The 17396-nt window shown below is 41.5% G+C and overlaps 1 protein-coding gene across 2 annotated transcripts in view; it reads left to right on the forward strand.

Moving 5' to 3' along the window:
- Positions 1–13222: 13222 nt before the first annotated feature.
- Positions 13223–17396, forward strand: part of adrb3a (adrenoceptor beta 3a) — an 8256-nt gene continuing 4082 nt past the window's right edge. For both annotated transcript variants that reach the window (XM_037481667.2, XM_037481668.2), the window contains exon 1: positions 13223–15023. In XM_037481667.2, the coding sequence (XP_037337564.2) occupies positions 13705–15023 (1319 nt within the window). In that variant the 5' untranslated portion in view covers positions 13223–13704. The remainder of the gene's footprint in view (positions 15024–17396) is intronic.

A 17396-nucleotide genomic window follows, 5' to 3' on the forward strand; every position in this document is an offset into this window, starting at 1 on the left:
ACTTCATGAAAGCGATAAAAAGAACATTTCTGGTTGATTATAAAAAGGAAAACACTTATTTATCTTTTTTGCATTCCATAATTTTACTCAGTAATTACTCAAAAAGTGCAAAGGTGGCCAAAATACAACTTGCCTGTGTATGCTGTTGTGTTACAGATACTACTGAAAGCCATTGAGGCCATTTTCATGAGCTGGTCAGATAAGATTGATTCAGAGGAAATATGCAAGAAACTTTGAGATAACAACAGAGATATTGTTTCTGTATCTTAGCCAATCCATTACATCACTGTCTCCAATTATATCTTCTATTTGATGGAGTGATGTGTTTGTTTCCTTTAGAAGTCAAGATACTTCATCAAACTAAATCACATAGAAGCAATTTCCTTGTGTTATTTAGCTGTGGTGGGTTATAAATCATAATACCAGAATAGTGGGTAAAGTGGTGACAATTTGAGATAACCTCTCTTCCGATAGCCCATTGCTTGTAGGCAGCGTGAAACTGGGAAAGGAATGAATAGTATGAGATTGGCCAATATTCTGAGCAAAAAGAGTCCCACAGTAGTGAAAGCACCAAAAAGTAAACTTTAACTCAAAATACACACGTAATTTCATCCCAATCTATCTGCTGGCTTCTGACCAATTCAGCACCATCCAAACACCATTTTCTCATAATTTCACGCCAATTATCATGAGGGAAGAGGCCATGTCTGAAGTGAACTGTGCCGGCAGTGAGTCAACGTGTCGCTGGCCTTAACAGCGCTGTGGTGAACTCACATCCATTAATGTGATGTAACCCCAAAAGCTCTCCTCTCCAGAGATTTGATATACTACATGATAGTTACAGAGACTTAATACATTGTGCCCAATAAATTCTATTCACAAGTAATGCACAGCTCAAGTTGCATGTCTCTCAGGAAAAACAATACGTCAGAGGGAAGCATTTACCTCAGTTTGAGTCTTTCCCACAAACATAGCAGTGTTTAATGGTTTAATGGTTTAATGGACAAAACTGACATTACGAAAGCAAAGCAAAGATCATCTGACAGTGCAGCTACTTTCAACAGTATAGTTGTGCAAGGCTGGAATTATTTCTCATATTATGGCGCAGGCCGAGCAAGCAGTGAAGCAAACTTCTTTTTGTGTTTGTTTTCCACGTAGTTTCTTCAAAATGAGGGAAGAGTATCATGCAGTAACATGCTCCTAATAGCTCACAAGTTGTTGTGTGTAATTAGGAATATTCTGCTGAGTAAATAGAATAGTTAACTTGGTTCAGTTTGAGTAACATTATCGATTATGTGTTACCTGATGCAGAAAAATTGACGAGGCAGTTAATACCAATAATTACCAATAACAATATGTTGTTCCAGATGTGTATCTGCCACGCAGTCAGTTCATTAACATTTGACAACATTATACAACCTAAATTGCGTAAGAAGTTCCGATCAGAGGTCGGAGTTATCTTAGTGGGGGATGGAAATGAAAAGCGGACCTTTATATTTCCTAACATTTTGACCTTATGATTTGTTATGGTAGTAAAAGCCATGACATCTTCGATGCATTTACAAGCACTACAAAACATGTTAGGCCTTACTGGCGCTCGGTCCTCAACGGTGGTGGAGTTGGTCAAAACGTCAACTGGATTCAGCTGTGCACTGGCAGGGACTACAAAGAGGGAATGGCCCTTTGGAGCCCAGCGGTAAGGCCTGAGAACAACACTGGGAAGGAAATCTACCAATACACAAGACGCTGCAGACTGCGTTGCTGGGTCTAAAATAAACCCTAGAGCCATCATAAATAAATATATAGATTTAAGGAACTGTCTTCTGGTTTCCTATTTAAAACCTATACCTTCTGCCTCAGGGGAACTAGACTTTGAACAATGTAATTGTACGGGGGGGGGGGGGGGGGGTTCCCATTGGTCTGAGCAAAGTTCCCACAAATTCCCATTGGGCATGGGTCTGAGTGAGTGTGTGTTTGTGTGTGTAGGTGCTTGTGTGTGTGTAGTAATCCTGCTTGTGTATAAAAACCTAGACATGTCCAGTTCAGTCTCATGTACTCCCACCCTTCACTCCCACCATCACCACCCCAAGTCCACATTTCCCTTTGTCTCATCCAGTAAAAACAGCCCTGTGTTATCTCCTGGACTGCTGATACTGTAGCGTCACAAATGTGACATTGTTTGTTCAACTACTATGGGCTAAATTCACCAAAAAAAAAATATTACTTTAATACATGTTATGTCAGAGTGACGGGTGTTACACAAATCTAAAACCAGGTCTATTCACATAGAAATCTATCTGGACCAGCTGTGCCCAGGCTACTCCTTACGCTGCCTAATCTCAAACATTAGAGTTTCATCATATTTGTGAGGCTGCAAAAGTACTGATAAGGACTCAACACTGTCATGTGCTCCAATTAACTCACAGTTTCACAAGTGCAGACTCATTTAATTCTTTCGAATCCAAAAGTAAACAGGCTGCAGGTAGAAAGGAGCTTAAGGCCAGAAATGTTATGCAGGTTTATCTGAACCGGTATGAAAGCATCAAAGACATCTGATCAATGGATGTTATGTGTCTGGAATTACAAACGGCGCCTTACTAAAGTGGCAGAGCATCCCACGAACCAAGATCACTCGCTAAAGCCCTAGAGATGATGCAGAGAGGGCAAATACTATACAGTGCTTGTAGGGCATAGATGCGTGTACTCGGAGCACAAACTAACAACTACAACTGTTTTCCTTTCTTTTCCTGATCATAGACTTGCTATTTCTGCTCACTCAGAAATGGAGGATACTAGTCAAGATGGCATCCTGCACAATGCATAGAAGTATTGGATCAAATTAGTTAAATGAACCCTCTAATAATTACACGTACATGTTATAATATCTGGTCAAAGGGTTAAATTTTGCTGAAACAGACTGCCAGCCTCATCACTCATCTTATCTTCTACCAGGCTAGCCAACAAAAGGGAAAAATGAGCAATGCAAAACAAGCCTCTTTCTTTTAATGCGGCTGTCATGCACAATGAAATACTTTTCCCACCTGCAGTTGAAAAGCTGGAGTTGGAAGGCTTTGGGGTCAAAGTGTGGTCAGTTGCAATCTTCCCATCTGGTTTCTACTTGAACCACAGATGGAGGGCGAGTTTACACAGCACACACACGCCGACCCCATTCATTCAACATGACAAAATGCGGCACAGGAAATTTGCTTTATGCTCCGATCACATCCAGGTACAAAGAGGGCTCAATGGGGAAACTTGATTCAGCTCAACAATGAGTGCACCTGTTGTGAATAAACAAGTAGTTTGATATACTGTATGTGCAAACAGTAACGTAGTGTCAACAATAATGTGTTTATTTTCAAATGTACAGAGACAATGTCGGTGATAAGGCGGGGTTGGAGACAGCGTGCAATCTACAGTGAGATCAAATGTGTCGCTGGTGAAGAATGTGAGCAATGTCACCTGGGTGCGTTGCCTCTTCTACTCAAGGTGAAGTCACAATCTTATACAGTCAGACCATACAACCTGTTTCAATTAAACCACAAGTGACCAATAATACAAACACACAGAACAGAATGTTCCTGTTGTACTCAGTCAGCAAGTGTCAATAACTTTATCTTATATTTAAAGCATCAAAAACCTCTGGCCTAATGCTCACCCCGCCCTTCTCGCATCAGGGATTCATCATACTTGCAGAGGAAAAGGGGAATGCTGGAGACAACCAAACAGGCAGCAACCCAGGAAGCTCTCACTCAAGAAGGAAGCATCAAGCATGATTTTTCTCTCAGATAAAGTTGGAATTCAATTAGTGTGAGACTGTGAGACATCTGAAAATGGTGAGAACGCAAACAGCAGATTGAGACAAGAGGAGGCTGGAAAGACAACGCTTAATGTCCATGTGAAATTCACCTTCAGATATACAGTAAATAAACTCCTGACAGAGGTAACTCAAGTCCAATCCAATTCAGAGGATCTAATAGAGAAAGAATAGTTTGGGTTCCCATGGCTGCCTGCATTAACTCTCTCTGTGCAGGAAGAAGAGTGGGTGTTCCAAAAATGCATGAGAAATAAAAGAACTTTTATTGGTTGTTAACTCCAGCCGAACTCATCTCTCTTGCACTTTCACAAAAACCGGCTTTATCATCCACTCTATTAAGGCTAAGTAGGTCATGACAATAGACAGGATAATCAGATAACTTTATTTGATTTAACCTTCAGATTCTTGGCAGTATATGTACCTCTGTCCTCTGGTGGGAAGGCCTCCTTTGCAAAATCACACAACTTCAAGATGAGTTACTGAGCATTAACTGGAAAAGGGTTAAGAACAAATCCTTTCTTAATTTTTGCGGCCTCTAAAAACAGCTCTCCGCCTTTTGGGAAAACCCATCATATCTACTGTGGTTTGAGCAGTTGACTTCTTTCACATCAGACCCGTGGACAGACTAAGCTGTGCAAAGATTGGTGGAAATACACACGTGCATAAAATAATGGGCAAATCTTCAGCGCATTTGATTTTTGTCTGCTTCTAAGCTTAATATTTGACCAGAGGCTGTTAATGAAAGAAAAACCCTTACACCAAAGAATGTTTTCTGAGATCTGTAGCAAAACGATTTATTATAATATATTTCACACTATATTATTATAAACTGAAAAAAAGTTTTAAAATATTCTATCCTCAAAGGCCATTTTACCATCTACACTGTTTTCCCTACCAGTACACTGTTTTCCCTTTGCCTTTGCATGCAAAAAACAACAATTACTAGAGTCCGTCGAGGAGAACAGCACAACCTTCCAATCCCAAGAAGGGATAAGTTGCTGGAGGCGTCAACATGGCTTTTTTTATTGTCTTACTTCAGTCCAAAATGTGTAAATGTATTAGCTCTATGTTGACAGAGCTGATAAGCATATAAGGAGTCACAAGGAAAAAACGCAATTGCTTCGATATCTTGGCAAACAACTTCCCTTTGGCTATTGAGTGGCCACTTGGCCTGGCGCTGCTATTTAGTGCCATTAAGGGGGACAATTCTTCAGCTAACTGCGGCTCTAATCTGCCAGGCTGAGACATAAATGGGAAATTGACATTTCTGCAGCTGACTGAGGGAGGGACAGAGAAACACATTCATAAAGGATTGGAAGTTGCTCGTGGGGTAAAAACCGAAGAAAAAAAACCTGCTCTTGTGCACGAGTTACTAACTTCTCACTGCACACCAAAACACGGGCCAACAGCCAACATTAAATATTGTTTTAAATGTAATCAATGGATCAAATCACTATGTGAATGTGCACGGGGTTGCGCGTAGTGAACACACCTACATAAACGTGCTGTTTTGGTTTCGTAGTTAAAAAATGTATTGCTCCAGATGCAGTTGACAGTGTGTTTGTTTTTTTCTTTCTGCATTCACATTGCAATGTTTTCTGATGGGAGACCTTTATGGGGCGGTCCCATTTATTTTTGCGGGGAAAACTTGAAGTCGAAGACCTGTCCTGTCCACATGAAGGCTCAAATGAGCTCTTTTTGTGGACTGACGTCTCATTCAAGTCTCAAGTCCAGAGCTCTGGGCATATTCATCAAATAGCTTTGAGTTTTTCCCGAGAACATTCAGGTTGAGCGTTTTGTACCAATTTTACGGCATTAACTGCATTCTGTTTTTGTGGCAAGGCAGTATCTCTAATGACTTTGGGATAACAAGGCATGTTTCTCCAGCAGTGTGGTTTTTTCCCCCCACATAATGTGGATTTGTTTCCCCTAAGCAATGAGATGTCCTGTTTGCATTTTTGGGCTGGTACTCAAGTGGCCTTGGCGTAGAGGAAGAACCACATACAGGGGCCGACTGTTCTATTTTAAAAGTCAGAGGAACGGGTCTAAGCTTGTCAACTGCCTACATATACCATTAGCAATGCGAGCAATGTTCCAAACCAAGAGGAAGCTGTCTGGAGAGATGCTATCGCAGTGCTGCACTCGCCTGTTTTCATACCAGTTACCCTCTGCTGTCTTAATCTGAAGACTGAAATCTATCCTACCTATCTTCTCCTCCGCCCACACATTCTGACATTCGCATCTATTCTTCTTCTTCTTGCTCCAATTCAATCATAAACTGGCTTTTCAAGATTCCTGTGAACATAGAGGCTAAAAGGCCATGTTTCACGAGAAAGCCTTTGTCGAGGTGTGTCCTTCTAATCTTAGTCTGGCTGGCATTGAGGAGGTGAGCACGTCAAGGGACTTGCGTGCAGCACAGGCATTTGCGAACAAAGGATGGCAGATGCTGCCTTCCCCCTCTAGCATCTTGTCTTTTTATCTTTAAAGTCCCCGAAGATCAACAATTAGAGATACTGTTATGAAACTATCCAAACACAGACCATAATTTCAATGAAAGGAGTGTAATCCCAAAAAATTAAAGTTATAATGCTACAGCATGTTGTTCTGCTCAATAAGGGATCGTTCAGTTGTAGATTACACAACCCAGTTCCCCTTCCTCTACATTTCCTTTCTCTCGGCTTTATCTCCAATCAGCATGTTAAGCCTTATTACAATATGCGTTACATGGCGCCAGGGGCCAAGCCCTCTAACAGAGTCTTAAAGGTGCAGTCACTCTGGACACCGATGGAAATCTGCTTCATCAAGAAACTTGCTGCAGGGATTTTAGGTTGGGCAGATTTCATGTTTCATTTTGCACAACATGATTACACAACATATTGTGTATCGCAGCATCAACACTTCTCGGTGTCCTGTTGTCATGAGCCCAATACTTGGACATGAACCATTGGAAAAAGGTTCTAAGCACTGCTGATAATACTGATATTAAAGCTTGAATAATTTGGTGTGTGGCAATGAGCAGTTATATGAGTATAAGAGCAAATACAGGTGAAAAGAAAATGCCTTAAATAGAGACATTAGTTGCTTGCATTTAAAAAAAAAAAAACGGACTAAAGCACTAGTTCATCAACATTACCTACTCATAGCAATTGGTGCTTCGTCATGCTCAGCAGGTATCATGTTTGGGTGCCTTTCTGTGATGTTGTCTAACCGAAGCTGGACTTTTCATTAGGTTATTCACGGCTTAATTTTTCTGCTTCTGATAAAAACAAGTTCTTTACACAAAAAGTGTGACCGTATAAACCGGTTGGCACCGTTTCACAGGCAAAATGGGGGGTTGGAATTAATATGTGTACATTGCTCAACTGACCATAAGTTAAACTAGTTAAATGTTCGCACAGCCTTGTTCATTATTCCCCAGTATACAGTCAGCTGTAAATCAACAGGAATGTGATGTGACATGTTCCGCGCCACATTATTATCGTTTTGTATTGATTTATTCATCAGAATGAGTAGAAGTTTCAGACTGGTTGAGTTGGGTGACACTTTTAGAAGAAGGCTTGTGTCTGTTCCTTACCAAAAGGTTTGCTCACAGTCAAACACTATAGGCAGTTGTAAAATTGAATTGACATAATTGATCAAATGAATATATGATGATAAAATGACTGTAACTAAATTCTCAAAAAATTATGTATGTCATTTGGGAATGTCCTCTTTTGTTTTAGGATCGTCACTTCTCATTCTCCATACACACACCTCAGATTATACGCTATTCTCTTTGACCATCCCCAACAGATTCCCCACCACGAGACAGAGCTTTTCTGTTAATGTAGTCACGTGCTTATGTGTTTGTGGGGTGAATGTAGTACATTGGGGACAGGATTAGTTTAAGTATTACGGTCAATTTAAAATATGAGAGTTCAGGCTCAGGTTAGATATCAAGGGATGAATAAAAGTCAAGACAAATTGTACCAGATCCAAAGGAGGTGTTAGTGTTAGTGAGTGCAGTGCATGTGGGAGTGTGCATGTTTTATCTGTTTTATCGGGCAATCTCCACAGATTAATTGTTAGGGGGTCTTGGCTGGATGCACGAAAACAGTATTTTGCAAGAATCATTTAGAGATCTTTCCTTCTGACCCTTAAAATACAGTAAATGACTTGGTCTATAATGAGGCCCACTTAGTATGGGTGGTGTGTTGCAAAGCAAGATACAATGGCCTGCCTTGAAACACCGTGGCTGGTTGCAAAGTCTTCGCAAATGAACATGACAAGTCCGTTGAAACATTCGGTCCCTGCACTATGACCGCTGAGGTTGCAGGCCAGTCAAAAAGGGCTTTGTGAGCAAAAATATAGACTGTTTGTATCCTTATTACAAAAATAAACATCTCAAGGCTGATTAACGGGCTTTTGCACAGCAAATTTCAGAGAGTTAACTTGACTCTGTAAGATTCAATTCTAACTCTAAGCTGGTGTCAGTGTTAAATTAGCACTCAAGTTTTACAGTCTGACTTTTGCCTAACACTGGAAAATTAACTCTAAGAAATTTGCTGTGTGATCATTACACGCTGGAGAAGATTAGTGGTTCATCTCGTTCATGAAGCGAAGCCTAAACTGCTCTCTCACTGAGCTGGGCTTTGACATTTGTCAGGAATATGTGTGTTTTAGACACACTTTGTCGTGGAGCATGTCAGCACGTCACTCCCAGGAATGTCTGCACACCGTCTTGTTTTTGACCCATGCTTAGAATATTAGAGCAGGACGGTTAGAGTTTGTTGTGAAACATTACTGCTTTGGATGGGAACAAAAGCATTTGGTTAAAACAATATAAACACACTGTTTAAATAGACATTAAAAAAAGCAACTTAATTGTACATCAATTTCACATGGTGCCAGAACAGGAAATGTTGTTGATCTTCAGTTTGTGATAGTTTGGAGGATAGCAAAGATTCCAAGAACCTATCGTATCATCTTGAACTTGATGTTCCTAATGACAATGCTTTGCCTCACATTCTTCTTGTGTACTGATCAGCAGGACTTCTTGTGCAGCTAATCTTTATCTGGCATGTTTGCCTGAGAGATGATTTCACCTATTCTGATGGATCTCACCTGGATCGCCATCAATAATTCAACGAATGAACAAGTGGGAATGAACAATTATGTTGAATAATGTTAACTAAACTCCCACTGCCTGCAGCTGACACCACCAGTAGTCATTGATCCCAACAAGGACCTGAGGAGAGCTGAAGCAGAGCCCTCCTCTCTCCGCCTGCATGTCTCTGTCTCTGGCGCCAGCCCCCTGCACTCGCCGCCTCCTCACGCTGACACTGATGCAGAGGATGATCAGGAGCAAAGCACTTCTTTTTATTAAGATTTAAAGCCAGTGTCAACCTCTGACCCTAATTTATTGTTTGCTTTTAAGCCATGAGGCAGACCTTGTGGCTGTATGGATTTCTAGTAGCATGTTGTAATGGCAATCGCAAACAGTCTCGCAGATTTACAACCTGGTAACGACCTGCTCCTACTGACCAAGAGCTTGATGTTCAAGCAGCAGGACAAAGCAGGCCCCATTTACTGGTGTCGCAGTGTTAACGCCGGCATGGATAGCGTTCGTGACGTGTTGTGACGGCACTTTGGTTACAAAAATAGCCGAACAACATGTTTCAATCCGCTGCCTGGCATGAGTCCTGTTTGGCACACAAAGTAACTATTTATCATCCGGCTGTTTCATGCACGAGTACAAGAGAAGACGGTGTTTGTTAGAGGATGCCCGTTTAATTATATTCAGCCAATAGAGAAGTCAGTAGACATAACTTAAGGGAACTCTACACGGGCATAAAGATACCAACCACAGGCACATGAACACGTCCAACAAACATTCATTATTGATTTTAAGATTTTTACTTATTACTTTTAAAGCCCTAATAGCCAGTCTGCAGAAGCTCAAGAGGTCACTCGTATTTTAGAGTTAAAATACCTCGCAATTGCAGAATACATGTTTTAAGTTGCAGATCATGCAAAAGGAGCTGGAAAGGAATCCAAAAATGTCCATTCCTTGTACAAAAATGAGCATGAGACTCGAAGCATCTGTATGCATTCAGTGTGTCGTTTTCAGAATCAAATACTTGTGATGATCCCACAATTGTCAAACACTGCTCTTGAATGTCGATGTGTGCGGAGGGATGCGGTTCCTCAGTATTCCCTGCCTACAGCCCCCATAAGAGACTCATTAGATCATTAAATCTCAGCATGTGGTTCCACTCAGAGTATAATGAGTGTGATTTACCCACGACATTATAGTTGCGGAACACTGAACAGCTGGGCCTCTAACCCGCTCTCCTCTCACCTTAACAGATGATCTCATAGTATATATCTGTTGGCCAAGGAACTGCTCGTGGGCTTTGACTCTCACAGGATGCACACGCAAGGAGGAAATGTTTTATGGTCAAAATTGGATTTCCGGGAATCATTATGCTCAGATTTTTGACATACTGTATGTCACAATAATAGACATTATTCTTATTTATTATAGTTCCAATTGCAGGTCAAGCATTTGCAAACACCCAATGTGTGAATACAAGAAATAGTTTAAAAAAGATTCCAAACAAACAAACTAAAGTGGTCCAAAACAGTGGGGAAGTTGTGGTATGAAAACTTATAATTATACCATATCTGTATACCAACAACACCAGTCCTTAGGCGTGTAGGATCAAGAATATTTACTGATCGAGCATCCAGATTAAAAGGTTTTGCCTCTTTTAGCAGACTTTAGCTCGACCGTGTCATATGGCAGGTCCAGACTTGTTCCACTGGCTCCTGTTCTACTTTTTTTTTGACAGGATGAAGACATTAAACGTCTCCCTTGCCTATTCCCAAAAAAGCAATGGTGGGCATTTTGGCAGATCCAAACAACATCTCGAGGAGCCACTCGTTGAACATCTTCAATGGAACAACATACTATTAGGGCTACTGAATATGAGCACCCTCTTCATATATGTATGGACTCTTCCAAGTGAGTGTTGGCAATGAGCTGATGGATTGTGTGCATTGAAATGTAAGCTTGTAAAGACCAGATGGCTGCCACGGATCAGGCCTTCCTGATATGCTGTTAGTCTTGACAGAGAAATGCCAGAGGCTTTTTGAATACCAGCTGATTGAAATATATTGCCTTTGAGGTTTCCATGGAGAAGAGTGAAACATTCCCAGAGTGCAGCATACGTCGGGAGTAAGCGATGATCAAGCTTTCCAAAGCTTTCAGACTGCTCTGATGATTTACATCCTGCCATAATCATCTGAGCAAACCCGACACTGTAGATTAATAAATAAATACCATCATAATCTCTAGATTGCCCTTTCATAACAAAGTAAAGTAAAATAAAATAAAAACAAAAATGAAATGTAGGATTCCCATTCAAGTAGATAAAACTTGATACAAAGGACCTTCTTGGTTGTTCGATACAGGCATGAAGATGTCTCCACACTGGAGACCTCCCCTGTCCATCTGACAGCATGGGTCTAAATCGTTTTTTTACATGATAAAACAGATGAGACATTACGCATCTGGTACATGACATCATATGTAGGGAAAATCCCTAATGTGTAAAGGTATTTTTTGCAAAAGAAATGCACGCACGGTACAACAATCTCACCATCACAGGTCTTTCTGTCATGTTGAGAAAGCTGTCACAGCTGAGTCCACCATCAACAACTCTTCTCGTGTCAGTCGCCATGCCCGACTACACCCCGACCTGGATCAGGTCTAATGCTATCTTCTCACGCAACCCCAAAAGAGCATCCATCAAGCTGTCAGCTCCACAGCGGTGACCTTCATCTACAGAAAGGCCTCTTGGTCATTACGTTTAAAAAGGCGCCAGTGTTTTGCTTTGCCTGCCTTTTTCCTTTTGTAAATACACTCACAATTCCACAACTTCCTGCCAGATGAGTGACAAAGCGCCTGTGACTACAATCAATTTAAATCTATATGGTAAAAATGGGAAGGAAACACTGTGTATGTGATGACAGAGGAAAAAGCATGCTGCAACACAAGTTGATTAAACGTCGCTCTGGACTCTACGTCTCAGCAGTGATGTTTACCTAAAGGACTCCATTGGACAGATGTCACATACATACTTGAAGATGTCAACCAGGTATTCGGTTAGTAATATAACTTTTTAGCAAGCTCCATGAAGCCTTGTGAGCTGCAGATTCAGGTGATGATTATCTTCTTTGGTAGTTTTTATTTTGTTAATTAATGCATTTTTTAGTATACAAATATGGATTATAACTTATTTAAGGGACAAATGTTTCAATTAAAAATAATTACATTGTTAAGGGCAAAAATCCCAAAGAAAGTCACGTAGAAAATAATTCTCTCGTTATTCTTCTACTAGATTAAGGAGTAGTAAAACGCAACGTGGGAATAAACGCAGAGCAATCACAGCTGCACTTGTACAGCTGATCAGACCAAAGAAGGAAGAGAGCAAAGCACCACAGCAGAGAGCTGGATATCTCAACTGAATCGTGTAGAAGGCATTTCCCTGATTGTTCTTCTTCAATGCATTTGGGTTGAGTAAGAGCGAGATGGCGATCTATGATTTTCTTTTACTGCTTTAAGTTAAAAAAAGGGCACATTTTTCCTGATTTCCGTGATGTCTTGTGGTCTGCAGACCGGACCACAAACTGTTTTACAAAAATAATCCTTAATGCTGTGTTCACACAAACACAAAACAAATGTTTGCCGCCGCATTTGGGGGAAATCTTTAGCGTTGCCATAAACAAGGATATTTGAGCTATAAACACAATTGAAAATCTTGACTTGCCATAAAAGTCCAATATTTGAATGACTACAGCCAGCCAGGTGCTGAAATGAATGTCAAAACAGTAAGAGGAGCCTTGGAAGTGTGTGTTTGACACAATCCAGCATCATTTGATCAGAGCAGAAGCCAGTGGTAAAAGCCTGTCACATTGTTGACACAAGCAAGCGACCATGCTCAGTGCAGCTGCTTCATTCAACACAAAATCAGTGACATTATGCAATGATTAGCTGATGGTCATCACATACTTTTAAACAATCTGAGTGCCGTTTGTTTGAGATTATTGACAAACATTACACACATACAACAAGCTGTAATGCAAGTTATTTCCCTATGTCTCAGTGTGTGTCTGTGTGATCGCTCGCAGGAGTGTGTGGTCCCTATTAGGGTACTGAGCCCTGTATGGCTTCGGCACACAGGCACACTTTTCAACTCCTCCCCCCTCTGCCTTCAGCCAGGGTGTGATTAGAGCCAATGCAATCTTGGGCAACCGGCACAGAGAGAGAGAGAGAGAGAGAGAGAGAGAGAGAGAGAGAGAGAGAGAGAGAGAGAGAGAGAGAGAGCGAGAGAGCAAAAGAAAGAGTGGGCAGCCACTCTGGTGCACTCTGGTGGTTCTTGCATTGGTGTCACTGCTTCTTCACAGTCCGACTGTTGCATTGTTCCTCACGGAGGATTCAGTGGGGAAACACCTGAAACCGCGTTAATCCCCGGTGGATGTATGTTAATGGACTCGGATGGATTTTCTTCTCAAAAAAGTTTCATGGACTGGAGGAAGAGTCGCTACTCCGTGAAAAAACACAACTTTGTGGACAGTTGGGATACATCTTTTTTTTGAAGAACATGCTCCTGTTGCCCACACCAGAAGATCTTCCACCAACAATCACGTCTGGTTCATCCCGTGTGCAAATATGGAAAGCCACTGCGGCCTTTTGAAAACTTTTGAAGACTCCCAAGCTGTGAAATGTAAGCAGTACCTGTGAAGTAAAGATTACCCTTTCACTTATTAAGCAGATTTATGATGCTGGTAAGAAGCCGTTTTGTTAAATTTGATATAAAAAAAAACATCGTCAGCTGATTATAATGGATGGAAACCTGAGCGGTTCAGCATTCGATGTGATCAACAGAACGGACCCCTATCACGTGGCTGAAGGACCCCGGAGTCTGATCATACTGGTCGTCATCATACTGACTATAGTGGTGGGAAACCTGCTGGTCATCGTCGCTGTAGCTCGCACTTCACAGCTCCAAACAACCACAAACATCTTCATTATGTCCCTGGCGTGCGCAGACCTTATCATGGGGGTCCTCGTGGTGCCTCTGGGAGCCACCATCGTGGTCACCGGCGACTGGCAGCTCAGTGACACGTTCTGTGAGATCTGGACTTCCGTGGACGTCCTGTGCGTGACGGCGAGTATCGAGACGCTGTGCATCATAGCAGTGGATCGGTATATAGCCATTACGAGGCCGTTCCGGCACAAGGTCCTGCTCAACAAGTGGCGTGCGAGGGGAATAGTCTGCTTAGTGTGGGTGGTCTCCGCTTTAATTTCATTTGTGCCAATCATGAAAGGGTATTGGCGCGATAATGACAATGACGCAGCAAAGAAGTGCTACGAGACCCCTACGTGCTGTGACTTTGTCACCAACAGGGCCTTTGCTATTATATCTTCCATAGTGTCTTTTTACATCCCACTGCTCATAATGATATTCGTTTATGCTAGAGTCTTTATAATAGCCACGCGGCAGGTCCAGCTCATAGATAAGAACCGCATGCGTTTTCAGAATGAATTCCAAATAGCGGCGGTGCAAGTTGAGCCCCACAGGAATAATACCCCGTCCACGACGTGTTCCGCCCCCATCAGCTGCAGCAGCGCAGCGCGGAGAAAGAGCGTCAAGCGGAGGCCCTCGCGGCTGATGCTGGTCAAGGAGCACAAGGCCCTGAAGACTTTGGGGATCATCATGGGGACCTTCACCGTGTGTTGGCTGCCGTTCTTCGTCGCCAACATCATCAACGCATTCGAAAGAGACATTCCCTCGGTGAGGATGTTCAGACTGTTAAACTGGCTGGGCTACATCAACTCCGGCCTCAATCCCATCATCTACTGCAGGAGTCCCGAGTTTCGTGCTGCGTTCAAGAACCTGCTGGGCTGTCCGTGGTGGTCCAGCCTGTGGCTCGAGGCTTTCTATAAAGAGCTGCGGACTCGCTGCTCCTGCTTTCTGTGGCAGGGTGAGTCGGGCAGCGCAGCCGGGTCTTTCCAGAAGCCTCCGAGCGGGAACACTGAGGTCAGCGAGAGTCCGGCCAGTAGTCACGGAAGCAGCAGAAGTGAGGACGCTTTCCCCGATCCTCTGCAGTCCAACGGCAGCACACAAATCAGTGAATTAACTGAGCCAGAAAACAAATTGTAAGTTCCCTTTTCTCACCACTTTTTAACTTTTTATTTTTCTCACTAACTCAATTACAAAAGTGAAATCATAGTTTCAAAAAAAGTGATGTGAATAATTATGGCAGCTTTGTACACTTGAACATCAAGCTTAACCCCAATGGTAAGATTAAAGTGTTTTTCAAACTTTTTTCAATATCTATAACAAACTAAATTTTATAATACTATACATAATACTCAGGAAATCTCATTGCATCTTATTAGTATAGGATAGTAAGGTGTATCATCGTGTGTGTGTGTGTGTGTGTGTGTGTGTGTGTGTGTGTGTGTGTGTGTGGGAAAACCTTTTTTTTGTGTTTTTAGTCCTTTCCTTCTTTTTTCTTCCTTTTTTTCATTAATAGTGCTAGCAGTTCATATTTAAACATCAGCAACAGCCAATAGACAATAATCTTTCAAATTGGAGCTTGCTCACAGTGCATTTCGTATAAATCCAGATTTGGCTGCACAGTGATAAAATAGTTTGGAACAGAATGGTCTGGAAGAATAAATACATTTATAGAGATATTGGCTGTAGTTGGGGTATTGCAATATTACTAAACTACAAATGATACTTAATATTCATATTTTGCATGACTCAATCATCATTTGAGGAATGCACCTGTATTGGTTACTGCACTATGTGACCTGTAATCAATCAACCCGGCTGATGTTAATACTGTAAGAATGTTTGGTTCGTATGGTCTTTAAGGTTGTAGAATGTTTGGGTTCACCACACATTTCTTAATAATAGTCAACGTTATCGTTAATCAATTCTTATTTGAAACTTGTATATTTGACAATTTTCTCATGCAGTACTTGAAAACAACAACCTTTTATGGTTCTGTAAAAGCACCGGGTGAAATATAAGTGGGAGTCTCTGCCTGTCAACGGGCCTCAGTGTGCCCTGCCCAACACCGCCTGCAGCAGATAAATCTTTATCATTTCCACACAAGACTTCCCCCTAAACCTGAGAGGCTGTTTACAAGACTGACAGCCAATGAGAAACACCCATTTAACACGGGTTGAATGGGGTTGGGTGACTATACCACTACAGGATGACAGCAGGCTTGTCACAGATTACATGAAGAAAGGTAGTAATAATTAAGAAGTGGAATAGAACACACACACACACACACGTAAATATATAGACAGTGATAGATAAATAGTTTTCTCTCTTCTACACATGACTTCATCTCAGTAGAATACAGATACGATCAATGCAGCTGTAAAACACAAGATTTTTAGGAGCATGTAAAAGGCTTCCTTAAAAGGAGCCTGGTGTAATCTAAAAGGAAGGCTCAGCAGAATCCCTGCGCACTTCCAGCTGGATTACAAGGCTGAGTGAGAGCTGCCGTTTGTGAAGGACCCAGACGGGGCTGCGGCTTGGGAACAAGTTAAAAGGTGAACTGTACCGATAACGCCGCGCTATCCCTCGGCCCTGTCCACCTTCTACATCTACGTCACCAGCCACAGAAAAGAGCAATTGTGTATATTTATTTTTAACCCCGGGGCAACATGCATTATCACAAGTTACTTTGTTTGCATGAAGGCATATCATTGCTTCCCTTACCAACATCTACAGCAGCCTTCATCTTTTGTCGCGTATGTACTAAGTGAAAAATTAGAAAAAAAAATTTACAGTGATGTTTTTGATCATCAAGGTTTTCTGTGCAGTTGCAAAGAAACAATGTTTTTGTATGTTTCTGCAAACCGCAGATACTTATTTATGATACTTCTGCATTCAGCAAGACATTTTTGCGTTCAGTAAGTGCAAGTGACAAAGCATATTAAGCGACTGGTTGTGTATAATGGAATAATTACTTTCATTTCCTGACTGATTCACTGGATGGGTCAAAGACACAGAACTTTCCTGCAGGGGACCACTGTCAATTTCCACATGTTAGAAATGACAAAACGATGACTTAACGTTTTTAACTCGATGTTACATGAGAGAGTCCAGTTGAGGGGCAGTTGTTATCTATTTAAACCGGATAGGGTTGATTCACAATTTGTTATATTATTTAAACACAGCCTCAACATTACAGTAACACTGCATTAATCATGGGACCTTGTAAATTTCTGCAAGCTTGTAAAGAGGCTGTTATACAACCTATTTTTGTCAGTATTTTTGAAGTAAGATGTCGCTTTCTCTGTTTTGCATGTAAGGTATATACATGTATATTGCACTTGAGTGCAATATACATGTATATACCTTACATGTACCTTGCATATACCTTCAATACATATACATAATATATGTATTGAAGGTATGCACGACAAAATCCTCACATATTTGATAGTCATCAAAACTGTTATTAGAGGAAGGACTTCGTAGGCACAGTTTATCCATGAATA

Source organism: Pungitius pungitius, chromosome 5 (assembly GCF_949316345.1).
Source record: "Pungitius pungitius chromosome 5, fPunPun2.1, whole genome shotgun sequence".
In the NCBI taxonomy this organism is placed as follows: domain Eukaryota; kingdom Metazoa; phylum Chordata; class Actinopteri; order Perciformes; family Gasterosteidae; genus Pungitius; species Pungitius pungitius.